The sequence below is a fragment of the Echinops telfairi genome, unplaced genomic scaffold (assembly GCF_000313985.2).
Source record: "Echinops telfairi isolate 266 unplaced genomic scaffold, ASM31398v2 ScPeMD7_7469;HRSCAF=8507_1, whole genome shotgun sequence".
In the NCBI taxonomy this organism is placed as follows: Eukaryota; Metazoa; Chordata; class Mammalia; order Afrosoricida; family Tenrecidae; genus Echinops; species Echinops telfairi.
The window spans coordinates 96,336,117-96,351,725 of NW_022111373.1; the positions used below are offsets into that span (position 1 = coordinate 96,336,117).

At 41.9% G+C, this 15,609-nt stretch overlaps 1 protein-coding gene across 1 annotated transcript in view; it reads right to left on the reverse strand.

The window, feature by feature from the left end:
• The window catches only part of MAP3K1 (mitogen-activated protein kinase kinase kinase 1), a 76,060-nt gene extending 60,912 nt beyond the window's left edge, over positions 1–15,148 (reverse strand). Inside the window, exons 1-2 of the mRNA XM_004703709.2 lie at positions 14,962–15,148; positions 13,572–13,602 (exon numbers count right to left, since the gene is read on the reverse strand). Of these exons, the coding sequence (XP_004703766.1) occupies positions 13,572–13,602; positions 14,962–15,148 (218 nt within the window). The remainder of the gene's footprint in view (positions 1–13,571; positions 13,603–14,961) is intronic.
• Between the last annotated feature and the right edge of the window lie 461 nt (positions 15,149–15,609).

Below are 15,609 nucleotides of genomic sequence, written 5' to 3' on the forward strand. Positions count from 1 at the left end.
GGGGCAAGTCTTATGCAGGAGAAACAATTCTTAGAGGATATACTTTCAACAATCAGTGCTGGGGATTCTGCCTGGATTCTGCTGTAGCCTGGAAGCCAATTTGTTCCTGCCTAGGGCCTAGGAGATCAGGGGTGCTTCTACTTCCCACAGTTCTGAGAGCCTCCAAATTAGTGATTGAGCCACGCAGCAGGATGTGGAAGCCACCGCATCGAAGAAGAGTCTTGTCCCTCCACAGTCCAGGTAACTCGCAATCCTTAAAGGTCTTAAATCGGTGATGCCACCATGTTTCCACAGTGACCACCCTCTCTGAACCCCATAAAGACTGACACAAATACAATTTAAACCCATTTTTTCTTTATAGGTAAAAGAGTTGTAGAAGAAAGCTATACTGCCAAGATGATATTTTAATGACAGATTAAACAAGCCAGGATTTCTAAAGATTGGCATATGAGGCTAAAATATGAGAAAGACGAACAGTTTAAATATATTACTTGAGCAGAAACTTCCCACAAAGCCTACGTGCTACAGCTGTATCAGTGCAAGCAATCTCCCATCCCATACAAAGCAGAACAACTCACCGCTGACTCATATCAGCTTCACAGGACAGGGTAGAACTACCCCTGTGGGTTTCCCAGACTATAAGTCTTTGAGAGTAGAAAGTCAGAGTGGCTGCTGGTTTCACACTCCTGACCTTCTGGTTAGCAGCCCAACACATAAACCACTACGCCACTAGGGTTCCCATGTTGTTGTTGCTAGGTGCCATCGAATCAGCTCTGACCCACGACAACCCTATGCACAACAACAAAAACACTGCATGGTCCTGCACCATCCTCATAATTGTTCCCAGGCCTGATAAGCCACTGACGCAGCCACCACGTCAATCCATTCCTCTTGTTGAGGGCCTTCCTCTTTTCCGCCACTCCTCCAATTTTACTATACATGATGTCCTTCTCCAGGGGACAGTCTCTCCTGACAATATGTTCAAAGTATGTAAGATAAAATCTTGCCATCCTTGCCTCTGAAGAGCACTCTTGGTCTTACTTCTTCCAAAGAGATGTTTGTCCTTTTAGCAGTCTATGATACCTTGAATATTCTTCTTCAGTACAATTTAAATATATATATTTCTACAGTCTTCCTTATTCAATGCCCAACATTCACATGTATATGACACAATGGAGAATACCAAGGCTTGGTTTCCCATAGGGTGTATGTGTGTGTGTGTGTATTTTTAATTCTAGATAAGGTAATAAAAAAATCAGTAAGTAACAAAACTACATTTTGAGACTAACTTTTAGTGATGGTGTTTTAAACTCTGGGTTTGGTATACGTGCTCTGAATACACACGAAATGATGCAGTTGGGGCAGAGGTAACCTGATAGGACGCGCAGAGGAAATCAGCTCCAAGCAGAAAAGAGCAGTACTGGCAGTGAGTGAGTGGCTAAGCTCTCAGAGGCTGGCTGAGATGCTGGTAATCAGAACCCACCAGCCACTACACCGGAGAACAGAACAAAGGTCCAGCATCGATACTGTAGAGGATAGGTAGATATTAAGATTTGATTGCAAGGGCAAACTCTATTAATATTCAATAAAGAGTCTATAAAAACGAAACTAAAAAAAAATAAAGCCTTGAGGAACTGGGGGGTTAAAAGGTGCCAGCACACTGGACTCCTGCAACAGCACAGGAGTCAGTTGGAGCAGCTCACCTAAGCTCTTAGGACAGCAAGCACCAGACCAACTCGGCAGCATGCAGTCTGTGAAGGCTGCATGCAGTGAAATGGCAGTACTTTACAACAAGGCCTGTGGGGTTGGTGGTAGGGCTGGGGCGAGGTGGTGGTGGTGGTGGTGGTGGCGGTGTATGTGTTTGAGGGGGTTCAAAAGGTTCATGGAAAAATGGAATTAACAGATAATGGAAAGTTTCCACAAAAACTGTGAAGCCCCCTCCTATGTGCTTGAGAGAGAGCACAAAGGAAGGAACACAGGCAGATTTGGTAAAAACATTTCATTCTGGTTCAGTGTGATTAACTATATTCTCAACTTGGAAAACAAATGCCTACTAATTTACTTTTAGCAATTAGAATCAGTGACACCATGTTTGGGGGAATCTTCAACAAGAACATTATATTATACAATGTAATTCTGATCACATTTCTTTGGCAAGTTGCTGAATTCAGAGATAAGCTGACTTCAGACATTAATGGGTCTGTATCATCTCACCAAAACCTGGCCTAGAAATAAGAGGGAGATGAGAAAGTTCTTAAGCAAAACACTTTTTCATAGTTGCCAAAACTGCCTTTAGGGACCTGAGCCCCACTTGGGAAAGCTTTATTCTCCTGTGCCTTCGGCGCTAGTTAAAACTCTCCTAGCAAATCGTCAGGCAGTTGGAGGAAATGATCTGTTGTCCACTTAGAAAGCTGTAGGAAGATTTAAGTGTGCATAGCACAGATGACCGTCTACTGCCTTACGTGCTGGTGACAAAAGCTGACTATCACAATCAGCCACACATGCTGGAGGACAGTGCTAGCAGGTCCAAGACAATGGATGTAAAAGGATTTTGCCTGTCTTGAAAAGTGCCGATACAAACTTCACCGCCATCAAGCCCACTCTGACTTCAAAGCAACCCTGGTTGGTTTCCGAGACGGCAAACCACCATCTTTCTCCCGGGGAGCAGTGTGTAGATTTGAACTCTTGACCACGCATACACAACCATGTTTTGTGTACCAAGTGCCCCCCCCCAAATAGTCTACCCGAATAACATCATCACAACAAGAGCTGGGAACCTTCATGTGTTCTGACAGAAGGGGGCTGATTTCAGTTTCTTCACTCGGGGAACTGAAGACAAACTGTAATTACTACTGTAGTAATAGATTATGAACAGCCTTAGTTCTGTATATGAAGAACTGCAATGGTGAATGTTTCAAATGGATATAATTACAACAATGAAATCAATGAAGGTCATTATTTTCCAGAACTTGAGCCCTAAATCACCCAATTAAAAAAAGTATTAATAGTGAAATTCACACTTTTGAGCAACTGTCAACCGTGTTCAAGTTGTGTGTAAAGAACTTCCATAATATAATTAAATATGAAATATCATAGGAACCAAGTATCAAGAGCAAAGCAAAGCATTTCTAAAGTTAAAAAGCAAGAAAAAAAACACAAACGGTACCTATTTAGAGGAAGGTTTTTATAGCATAGGACAATGTCCAAAGGCTGCTCATTAGGTTATCCTTCAGGAATGTCTCTTCTTAATACAATTTGGGAATAGAGAAGTTTTTCACAGTAAAATGAACCAAAATTAGATTGAAATTAATTGAAAAATTCCTCTCAAAATCCATCATTGCTAACAAACATACTGCTCTTCTCTTAATAACATTTTGTAAAATAATATCCAATCATATACTTATAAACTTGAAAACGTTCTCATCACCTAATATCATTTTAAAGATATGATCTCTCTCTCTTGGCATCAGCTCATTTTTCCCCTCCCTCCCGGCTACTCCTTCCTCACAAACCTTTGATAATTTATAAATTATTATTTTGTCATATCTTGAACTGCCCAACGTTTCCCTTCACCCACTTTTCTGTTGTCCGTCCCCCAGGGAGGAGATTATATGTAGATCATTTTAATCAGTTCCCCCTTTCCACCCCACCCTCCCTCCACTCTCTCCGTATTGCCACTCACAACACTGGTCCTGAAGGGATCATCCGCCCTGGATTCCCTGTGTTTCCAGTTCCTATCTGTACCAGTGTACATTCTCGGGTCTAGCCAGACTTGCAAGGTAGAATTGGGATCATGATAGTGGGGGTGGGGGTGAAGAAGCATTTAGGAACTAGAGGAAAGTTGTATGTTTCATTGTTGCTACACTGCACCCTGACTGGCTCATGTGCTCCCTGCTACCCACCTGTAAGGGGATGTCCAATTGCCTACAAGCAGGTTTTCTTAATTCCAGTCTTATGGCTACACTGAAAGCAGCAAATCTTAAGTTACTGCAACAGTGCTGCTGCTGTGTGCCATGGAGTTGTTTCAGACTCACAGCAACACTGAAGGGCAAGGCAGTCAGCTCCAATCTTTACAGAAGCAGACTGTCACTTTCCCAGGGGGCAGCGGGTGGGTTAGAACCATTGACCTTCAGTTAGCAGCTGAGTGCTTTTAGTTTTTGTGACAGCAGAGCTCCAAAATAGTCTGAGACAGCAATGATATTGACTGAGTCAAGCACAGTGCTTTGTTATCTAATCACCACCATCATCACCACCCTCACCCCCACCCGTTTCAGACAAACTGGTGGAAATACAGGTTTTAGAGGGTCAAGTAACTCACTGGTTAAGACTCCACGCCAGGAGATGGAGAAAATGAACAGGTCTCATGGAAGGATGTCTCCAGATCAGACCTGCATTTTAAAAACGCATCCTGATACAACGTAGGAAAAGGGAAGAGGACAAAACCCAAAGGAGGAAGTTGGGTAGCAGGGAGGCTTCACAAGAACTGGGAAGAGTCCCAGTGGCCTGACCTTGGGTAGCTGTCATGGGAGTGGAGAGATGTAGGTGGATTTTAACCAGTCAGCTCCGAGGGAGAAAGATGGGATTTTCTACTCTCCATAAACAGTTAGTCTCACAAACGTACAGGGGCAGTACTACCTGTCTTATCATGTCACCATGAGTCAGAATTGACTCGATGGTCATAAGTTTGTAATTGAAAAATATGATAATCAAAGTCCTACAACAAACGGGGAGAAAATAATTTGCAACAAATACCAGAGCTAATAAAAACAAATAACACCAATACTGAGTCAATTCTGACTCCTAACTGTAATTCTTCCTAGGGCTTCCTCGGCGCTGTCAATCTTTATGGGGGACGACAGTTCCATCTTCCTCCCGTGGAACAGCCAGGGGCTTGAACCACCAACCGTGCAGCACTCCAACGCTCACCTGACAGCACCACCAGAATTCCTTCTTATTATACAAAAGTGCTGGCAAATCAGTAAGAAAAAGATGAATCACTGGGGGTACACAAAAGAAATATGTACACACAAAAATATGAAATTTTAAGTATAATAAGATGTACACTGACACTAAAAACTATGAAACCGATCTACCAGACTTGCAAAAATGAAAGCTTAATGCTATCCAATGGTGGCAGGAATAGGTACATAAGCTAAAGTAAATGTAAACCGGCATGATATTTTGGGGGTCAATTGGGCTATATGATCAAAATTGCAAATACGTACATTCTTTGACTCAGCAATTCCACTTGTGAACATTTAAACTAAGGAACTGAATGTATTATATGAAATGCATAGACAAGGGTGATTCATCACTGAAGCTTAATACAACAGAAATGAGACAATATAAATGTCTATAAAGAGGCACTTGAATTATCATGTTGGCAAAGAATATTGGAAGTATCAAGGACTGCCAAAAGAACAAATAGATCTATTGTGGAAGGAGTACAATCAGAATGCTCCTGACAAGAAAGGATGGCGAGACTTCGTCTCTCATACTTTGAACATAATCAGGGAGACCAGGGCCTGGAGAAGAACATCATGCTTGGTAAAGTGGAGGGCAGTGAAAAAGAGGAAGGCTTTCAACAAGATGGACGGACACAGTGGTTGCAGCATGGGCTCAAACATGCAAACAATTGCAAGGATGGTGCATGACAGAGGCGGTGTGTCGTTCTATTGCACATAGGGTTGCTGAGCCGGGGCCAACTCAACAGCACCCAACAACACACAACAACTAAGATAGGAAAAGAGTTCATTAGTGAGACATCTATATGATGAAATACTATGTGTTAACTGAAAAGATAAATCTCTGTCTAGTCTTAAGATAACAAGACGCTCATGAAAAAAAATCAAATTCAACAGCAGAATGCACAATATCAAGAGAAAGATGGAGCTTTCTGTTCCTGTAAAGAGGTACAGTCTCAGAAACCTACAGGGGTAGTTCTAACTTGCCCTGTAGGGTTGCCATGAGTCGGAATCAATTTGATGGCAGTGAGTTATTATAGTTTATGCACAATACAGTTAATGTTAAAACTTTTATCAAACTAAGATATACTGTTTTAAATAAATTGTTCTGTTACTTTCAAGTGGACTCCCCAATCATTTTACTACTAAAGTTTAACCTCTATAGATTCTGGATCTCTGACCTATCATAAGGATCCAGTCATATTACAGTGCAACAGCCTGTAGGTATTAGAGTACAGCAATCACTGAAACATATTTACACAATACAAAATAATGTCACATTAAAACTTTTAAAGGAATATTTATATTAATTTGTCATATCTTCCTAAAATCTATTAAGGTTCAGTGAAAATAATTTGCTTTTTTACTAAGAATTTAAGATAGTATTTTCCTAAGTGGGCATGGTAATGGGGGTGCTGGAACAAGGTGTGTGTGTATGTGCAAAATCAGATACTTATACTTTATCCTAGATTACGTGCTATAGTACAAAAGGTTTTAGTTGTGGTGGGTGGTAAGTGGGGCTGAGTAATTTTCTACCCCTGAAAACAGGCTGGGCAGTCAGGTAAGTTTGGGAACCTATGATATAAGAGTACCAAGGAAAATCCAGAAATTAAACAACAATAAAACTATTTGACAAAACTATTTCTGAAGGAAGAAAAGGAAACTGAACTAGCTCTTTCAAATACAAGTGCATGTGTTAGAACATTAGACATTCAAGTATTTTCATAAGCAGCCACCTATTCTTAGGACCTTCTAGAAAAGGTACTTTATACACACACACACACACACACACACACACACACTTCGAAGTACTAACTTGACCAGTATTACAAAGCTGGCGCTCACTGTCTGACTCCCAGTCCTGTGTTCTTCTGTCTACTCACACTCTAACTAGCAGAAAGGCTGGGACACATCAGTAGCTGGGAAAGGGTTTTGTTACTGTCTCTAAGATGTTTTAGGATGTAAAATGACTCTGGCCAACAAATATAGCAAATGTGTTTTTCCATACAGCTCATCAATAAGTTCTAATGCATAGCATCCAACTATATGTAACTCTAAAGTACACCTCCATCTAACCAGTACTCGCGACTACATTATAGAGATAATTTAGAGCAGTGGTTCTCAACCTTCCTAATGCCCCCTTTAATACAGTTCCTCATGTTGTGGTGACCCCCCAACCAGAAAATTATTTTCATCATTGTCATTTTGCTACTGTTATGAATTGGGTGACTCCTGTGAAAGGGTTACTCGACCCCCAACGGGGGTTTTTAACTTCAATTCATTGACTATATAGAGGTGTGGCAATTTTTAATGAGCCACAGTTGCCATTATACAGTAAAATATATAATCTTAATCAAACTCAATTTATAAATCAGAAAATAACATTGAACAGGGCTGTAATTTAATAAATCTCCAAGTTTAGGGATTACCTAGGTATGTGGAACTAATCTGCCCAGCAGACAGATGCGCCTCCCAGCCATGCCCCCTAGGCAACATTCCATTCCCTGGGGCCAGCCCAGGGACCTGGAACCTGCCTCCTGTAGGCCTCCCACTGTTCTCCCTTCTAGTGGGCTGCTTTTAATTGCTACAAGTTAGGGGCACCAAAGAGGCAAGGCTGCAAGAACAATGTCTTTCATCCTGTCAAGGAATCCTGAGCGAGTGCCCTTAGAACACTTCTGAGGTGTAAAATCAAGGAACTTCAAAGGAGCGATTTTGTTACAAGTCTGTTGGCTGAGCAGAGCCTTCAATCCCTACTTCTTAGTGCTAAACCACGTTCTAGATAAGGGAGGCTGCTGGGTTCAGTTACCACCCGTGTGCTTTGAAATGTTTCCTGTGATGTGGGTTCTTGGCTCCTGAAGTCTTGTCTAGTGTTTGCCTAGCAAATCTTTTAAAGCAAATGTGAACTCCAAATTATCTCAAATTGAATTATCATCACTACCTATTGAATTCTGGATGAAGTATTGAACAAGAAGCCTAAAAGTAGCATCGTAAGCTTAAAAATCATGGTGAAAACTTAAAAAAAAATAAAAGAACAATATTAATACATGACAATTATGTACATATTTATCCAGAAACATATATTTTCAACTTCCTAGTAGCTGAAAATTACACACAGATACTAAACTTGTCCTAACTATAACAAATTATCATAGTTTAAAGTAACAATTTCCTCTATTCCACATTAAACTGCCTTTTTTCTGGAGGACCTAACATATCCAATAGCCCAGATTACCTCATGAGTTTATCAGAAACGTACAATTTGGATATATCAATAGTCTATAGAGTTTTGCTGTTTAGCCTCCTCCCAACTGGATCCAAGACTGTCTGACCAAAGAGGGAAAAGCAGTTGATTTCACTAGCACAAACGTGCCATGCCGTTATTCCCGTTAGTGTTCTTCTAGTCAACCTACATTTACTGAGTATCTACTCTGTGCCCAGGATTTCGCTGGGTGCTTGGTCCCTACCCAGCCGTGGGCCTTACTCACTCAGCTCTTACAAGGAAGACAAGTTTCCTTAAATGAGAAAACTCCAATGTAAACCACAACAGTGGTACCCAGGAACACACTGGGCTACTGAAGCCAACAAGCTGAACCTGCCTAGTCTGAGGTATTAGGGCAGACTTCTGTGAGGAAGCATCGGCAGACTATGATTTGAGGGGTTAACTTGGGAGTGAGGGGGTGTGCTTCTTGGTAGAGGGAGTGTGCTGTGTGCACTGGCTGTGGCAGGAGTTTGAGGAAACTCTGTGGAGAGCAGAGTTTGAGGAAGTGAAAGGCAGCCATCCTACAGACAAGGGCCAGAGTGATTTGAGATGAACCAGGCAGGGACCAGACCGGTCAGGGACTCTGTAAAGAATATTAGCCATTATATCAATGGAATGCATTGGAAAGCTGTTTTGACGATGGACTGAATGTAAGGAGGTGGGACGCATTAAGGATCCCTCCTAGGTTCTGATTCTGCAGGAGACGGACAGTGCTTAGAGCAGAAGGTAGTGAATTTGGCTTTAGATAACTGAGTGTGGGGTATTTTTAAGATATTCAAGTGGAAGTTTTATATAAGAAGATTTAATAACTTTGGAGTTTAGGAGAGAGTAAGGCTAAGGAAATGCAGCTTCTGGAATCCCTGGTTAGTGGCTGATAATTGATCTAAGGGCATGAATAAAACCGAAGTGGGGGTGCTGGAGATGGAATAAGAGAAGGCCTGAGCCCAAGAGAGGGCTTTGTTCTCCCATCCAAGAGTTTGCCAACCCACATATCCAGACTTTTTCATGTGACAGGAACTCTGTTTTCTCATTATTTGACAGTTTGCAAGGGCTACAATTATTTTGTAACTCACATCCAGTTACTAAGCATAAGCTAATTACTGTTTCACATTATATAACAGTGGCCAATATTGTCAACTGCTTGTTCCCAAATTCAAGAAGTTGTCTCAAAACTTGTCTTATGCTGAACCTCGATAAGATTGTACCTGATTAAGTTACTGCAATCTTCAGACACCCAAATCTAAAAATAACCACTTTGGAAAAATTAACTCATTCTAGTATTCAAGAGAGTCTCAATATTCATGAGCACCAGACACTAGTCTAGGAGCTAAATTAGCTCCTAATCTTTTAGCAACTGATATTTAATATCAAAATGCTGTAAGACCAATATAAAACTTATTTGTTACACATCAGTTAAACAATTATTTTACCAATAAAGAAATGTATTGACTGTCTACTTGGCAGGGTATAGCTTCAACCCACCATTCAGTCTACCCTGTCCTCAGCGCACACACACACACACAGCAGCAGCATGTTGAATTTCATATGAAGAATTTATCTAGTGGACTGCATAAACTGCACCACAGTGGCTCCGGGGACGTAACTCCTGTCGTTAAGACGTCTGCTTGTCCCATGAATAATTTCCAGGTGATGGAAGCGTACTCTCAGGAACATCTCTTTTCTCAATCCAGCGAGCTAACAGCGTGTCCCAGAGGCCTCATTCCCTCGCACAACTCCCCTCCATACCAGGCATACCGAAATCCACTGTGACAGGCAGAGGATAAATGAAGACAAGGATACCTGCTGATCATTTCACAGCCTAGAGCATATTTCACATTTCCCTATGCTGGGGTGTTTTTTTTAAAGCAGAGTTGCAGCTGCTAATAGTAAAGATTGAATTTTACAATCCACACTGGCAGATAATTCCATTTTTTGTTCCCCACACCTATACCTCCAGTTGAATTTTCTTATAAGGGGGAGGAGAAAAAAAACCCCATGCCTGAACTTGCGGTATATATTCCTCTTACAACTGCAGGCTGTTGTGTGAAGCTCCTCTCTATCTAGGATTCTGTGACCCGAAACTGCAACACCCATCTATCCTACCTAACCCAGACACACAAGAGCAGGACACTGGCAAGCAAAGGTGCAAGCAGAAGGTAGAACAAGCCTACCACCCCAAACCACTAGCCAAGAAGGCCAATTAATCCCTCAAAGGTTGGGAAGGCACCCATGCATCTACTGTAGTAATTTAATAGTGTACGGGCCGTAGTAGATTACTGTTTCCCAAAAGTGGGTGAAACGGCTCCTGGGTGGTGCTGGGACATCCCGAGTGGGGCTGCAATAGCAGTTATCTACACTCTGTCCTGAATTAAACTTACCAGGGGGGTGCTGAGTGATTTCTTTCCCCTGAAAAAGGCGCTGTAGGCCAAATAAGTAGAGCATCCAGTCTAGTTTGCTTCTCGACAACCTTCTTTCTTACACTTAAACATGCTCACGACATTATAAAACACATGTGCACTCAAATCTCCCACCAAGCACAGAGAATGGGCTTTGGTGATTGTCCCCCTTATTACCTAGCCCACGGACTTGTAGAGATTCATATGAAATCTTTAAAAAGACAAAACAAAAACAAAAGGTGGAGCTCATCAACAGTGATGTTATTATCAGTTATTTCTTCTCTCGTGATTCAACATGGCATATATATCAAAAATTCTAAGAAACATTCCAAACTAATGATCCTTTACCCTTTTTCTCTAACATGACCTAAAAACTCACTGCCATTATGTTGATTCTGACCCACAGTGACGCTATAAGACAGAGACTAACTGCCCTTGTTGAGTTTCCAAGGCTGTACATCTTTATGGGAGTGAGAAACCTCCTCTTTCTCCCTCAGAGCAGCTGGTGGCTTCAAACTGCTGACTTTGTGGTTAGCTGCCCCACCTATAAAACCAGAGATTCCCAATCTAATTTGATGGGGCGATCTAAATATAGCACCCTTGTATTATATGGTGACGAGGTTACAGAAAATCATGTGTTATATATTTAAGCAAATAAAAACCCAATCCACTGCCTTCCAGTCAATTCCCAGTCATCAGCATATAAAACACTGCCGGCAAGTGGATTTAAACTCACAGCAACCCTGGTTTGCAACCCTCTAACTGCTCTGTACCATTTCTGGGCCTCAGCATTTGCATGTCAGCAAGCGTACTGGCAGTGATGTCAAGGAGAGAGCTGTTCCGACTCCTGAGGAAAAACTTCCTCCTCAAAACAATTAATATGAAGACAAAATTAGAGACAACTGAGAGTGGTACAAAGAATGAGCCGTGGGCTCAGATCGACTAGGCTTTGGACTCCAGCTCTGCCATTCAGTTGGATAAGGCTTTAGAATCTCAGCTGAGTTTCTTCCCCCTACGAGAAACAGCAACTACTGCCTCTTCCCTGGAGTGCCCTGGTGATAATTAAATGAGATGATGTACATGACATGCCTGGCACAGATGGCAGGAGAGTCAACTTTATAAAGAACACCTAAGCATAACTATATGCTCGATGAACATGTGAAGATACAATTAAAAGCCTCTCATGTTTTTGCAATATGAAAAGCGCACCTGAATAATCTCACTGCTTTACAATGAATAACTTTACTCCTATTTCTTTGGTACGTATACTAAAAATTATATATCTCTTAAATGAAAACAATTTGAAATTTATTGCTAAAACTGTGAGGGGACTTCAAAAAGTTAGAAAAATCGATTATCTTTTGTTTTCCATAATTTTTTTTTAAAGTTCCCATATAAATTTCCTCATACCTTCTTCCTTCAACACATTTACCTTTTAAGGTGGTTTTGACATTTTGACTTCCGAGATGAAAGAGGCCAGGGCTGAGAGAAATAACCAAATCTAAGGAATGTACTCCGTGTATCTGATACAAGCAAAAGCCTTTTAAGGTGAGAGGTACATAATGCTGCAGCTCTTAAGTAGCCTCGAGAGACTATTTCATTTCCACGGCAAATTTTTCTATTCCTTTTGTCCAGAAATGTTCCCCAACCCAAGAAACTGACCAGCTGCCATCCAGTCGATTCTGACTCACAGTGACCCAAAGGACACAGAGCTAGCTGCCCCATAGAGTTCCTAAGACTAACTTTATGGAAGCAGATTGCCACGTTGTCCTCCTGCAGGGCTGGTGAGTTCAAAGCACCAGCCCTTTGGTTTAGCAGCAGAGCGCTGACCACTGATACTGAGCTGCAAAATTCAAGCGTGCTTTCTAACGCAGAGCTCTTTTTCCTCAGGTCAGGGTAATCCCCTTTACTTGCCGGCCCATCCTATCTTCCTTCGGAATGCACACAGCCAGTGTCAAGAACTGATCCGCAGGCTCAGCCTAGGCAAGCTGCAGCTGGATCTCCTGCTTGTGTTGAAAGCAAAAGAACACTCCTCTCTCTCCCTGTTTGGGAATCTTCAAGTCTGCCATGTCAGTGAGGATTTCCAAAACGTGCAATATATTATGTTTGATACAGACAACATGAAAGACTATCAATGAACAGAGCAACTTCCTGGTGTTTTTTTTGTAGATAACAAAATGGAGTTATTATAGTGTATTGGAAGTCACGTATTAAGGAATGTTGGTTAACCAGTCACCCTTGCCAAAATCAGATATGGAAAGAAAACAAAAGTTGGCAAGAATTCCAACTGACATTTCTCTTTCAGAATTATATTTAATCAAATTAATCTTTGAAGAATACATTTGGTTTCTTACTTGATTTAAAGACCTGGAGACAATTCATATTATAAAACTTTTAAGTTCATGGGAGACTAACTTATGTAACCATTTATTTTATAACATCACCAACTTAATTCTGAAAAAACCTATTTTTAGGTGATGTCACGCACGATACCTCCTTTGGTAAAAGGTCACTAAGAATTGTATTTTTAGCGTAGCAGCTTCTGAAAGGAAATGAAAGCTGAGGGGTATGAGGATATAAAAGCAGGCTATGTAATAACTTCAGTTTTAAACAAAACTAACATTAACAAGTACAGCATATCTTGTTCTTTCGTGGGGCCAGCAAATTGATAGTTTGGCCTTTTTAAGTTACCAAAATAGGATAGGGTAATTATATCTACTAAACTCACAATAGCCTGTTCAATGAAGAGCAACACTGTAATTTTTCTTCAAAGACAGTCAACAGGAAAAAAAACACTCTTAATTCTGTACTACATATAAAGAAAAATGAAAAACCCTTGGGCGCCACTTGCAGGCAACAAAACCTCCACTGATTTCAGTTGTGAAACTGAAGAAGTGGGCCAGATTCTAAACCTTCAATTTTTAAAATTAGTAATAGTTATATAATTTATACCTCACAAGAGTACTTGCCACACTTTCAGTTTCTACAGACAAGAACAGAAGCTAAAGGAAATTCTCATATCAAGATCACACAATTCTTAAAAACAACAACAACTAAACATGGTCTTTAGGGAGAAGGGGTCTTCAGACTATTCCTACTCTAACATAAAGATAATTCATGTCTCACCGGTAGACTTTTTTCCTAAAAGTATTAAAAATTGTATGATGTAAAGTTCAATTGAGATTGATTTTATTCAACTGCTTATAATCAGTGTTTCGACCAAGAGATTGAAGTGATTTTTAAACCCAATTGAAAAGGAAGACAAGGTGTGGGGTGTGTGTGGCAGTGTATTTTAAAAGAAAAGGGAACCAGCATTTAACTCTAAATGAAGTATTTTTATTATATTTGGAATGAATTAAAAAAAAGCATTCTGGCTAATCAAATTCATGTCTTAAAATAATTGATTATGCCGATTAGCCCACTACATCACATACTATGCAATTTATAATCCACCCCTTAAATAAAGTAGGGAAGAAACCCAGGTTATAAAACAAAAGTTGAGCATGTTACTCTACCCTTAGTTCTATTTGCTTCCACTTTAGATCTCCTATTTTGTGTCAGGCAATCACACCAAACAACTCTGTGTGTTAGTTTTACAGTGGCTGGCTTCTTACTACATTCACAGCTTAATGAGATGATCAGAAGGTTAACATTTACTGTACCCAAAAGGTATGTATCATAAAGACAGCTGAACATAATTTCTCACCTTTGGGGTCTAATTTTTATCTGGAGGTGAACTATAGTTTCCTTTCAAACATTTTTTTCCAGTTAAGTTTTAGTCCAGTCTGCATAGAAATAGGAAACTCAGAGAAGCAAAACTCTTGTAAAACTAAGTTATATGTACAAGTTACAACAAACAAACAAACCCCAAAACCTACCACAGTCACAATCTCCTTTTATTTCAATCTTGCTATGGTAGAACACTTTTTTTCAGTTTAAAAAATTTACTTGGGGGTGGTGGAGGAGTAGTCTTGCAAGTAATAAATGAACTGTAGCTTTAAACAAATAATGTCATCAAATCACTCCAGAGAATTAAGCAAAACCAAAATTTCCACTGTCACAAAGTCGTCTCACAAGGAATACAAACCTGGACAAAAGGGTCAGGAAGCTACAGGGCCAAGGATGACTGACTGACTGACTGCCCCGAACACATTATTTCCAGCAACTCAAAATACCCCTGAAGACTTTGCGCTTTGCATACAGGAGTCATATTAAAAACAACAACAAAGATGGCTTAAATGAAAAATTTTTTTTTTTTTACATAAAAGTTCCAGTTGCAAAACAAAAAAAATCAAGGTCAGGACCTGAATCTCTGGTCGGAGTCAGGTTACACCCGTCTTACTTCCTAAGCAACCCAGGTCCCCGTGGCGCCGCCGGGGCCCGCACTCCCGGGCCCCTGGACTCCCGCCGGCGGCGGGCGCAGCTGCACCCGCAGAAGCACCGCACCGGCGCCGCCGCGCGCCCCGAACCGCGCCGGGGCGCCTGCGGAGCGCAGGCTCCACCGCTTTCAAACGGAATGGCTGACACATCCGGTCCTGGGGCTTGCACAAACTTCAAAGCCCCAATTCAAACTCCAAACCGAAGTCACTAGAAGTCATGCCGTTCGCATTCCCACGTACACTCGGAAGCCCGGGGGGGGAGGGGGCGGGGGAGACGCAAGGAGAAAACCCCAGATTCCAAAAGGGCCCCTAAGTAAGCCTCGCGTGTTTGCAGCTCGCCCGCCCTCGCCGCTTTGACAGGCGTCGCCGAGGGGTCCCCGGGACCCCCTGCGGCGGGACCTCGGGGCGCGCTGCCTGGCGTGCGCGCGGGCGCGGCCCCCAGTACCTGCCGCGGGACTCGAGCTGCAGGCGGGGCGCGGGGCTCGGCCTGTGACAGCCGCCGGGACCTCCGTCGTCGCTTTCTTGTCGGTCCTCTCCCCTCCGCCCCGACCTCTGCCCGGGTCTCCGCACGCACCCCGCCCCTTTCTCCGACCACCGCCCGCGCGGCGGGC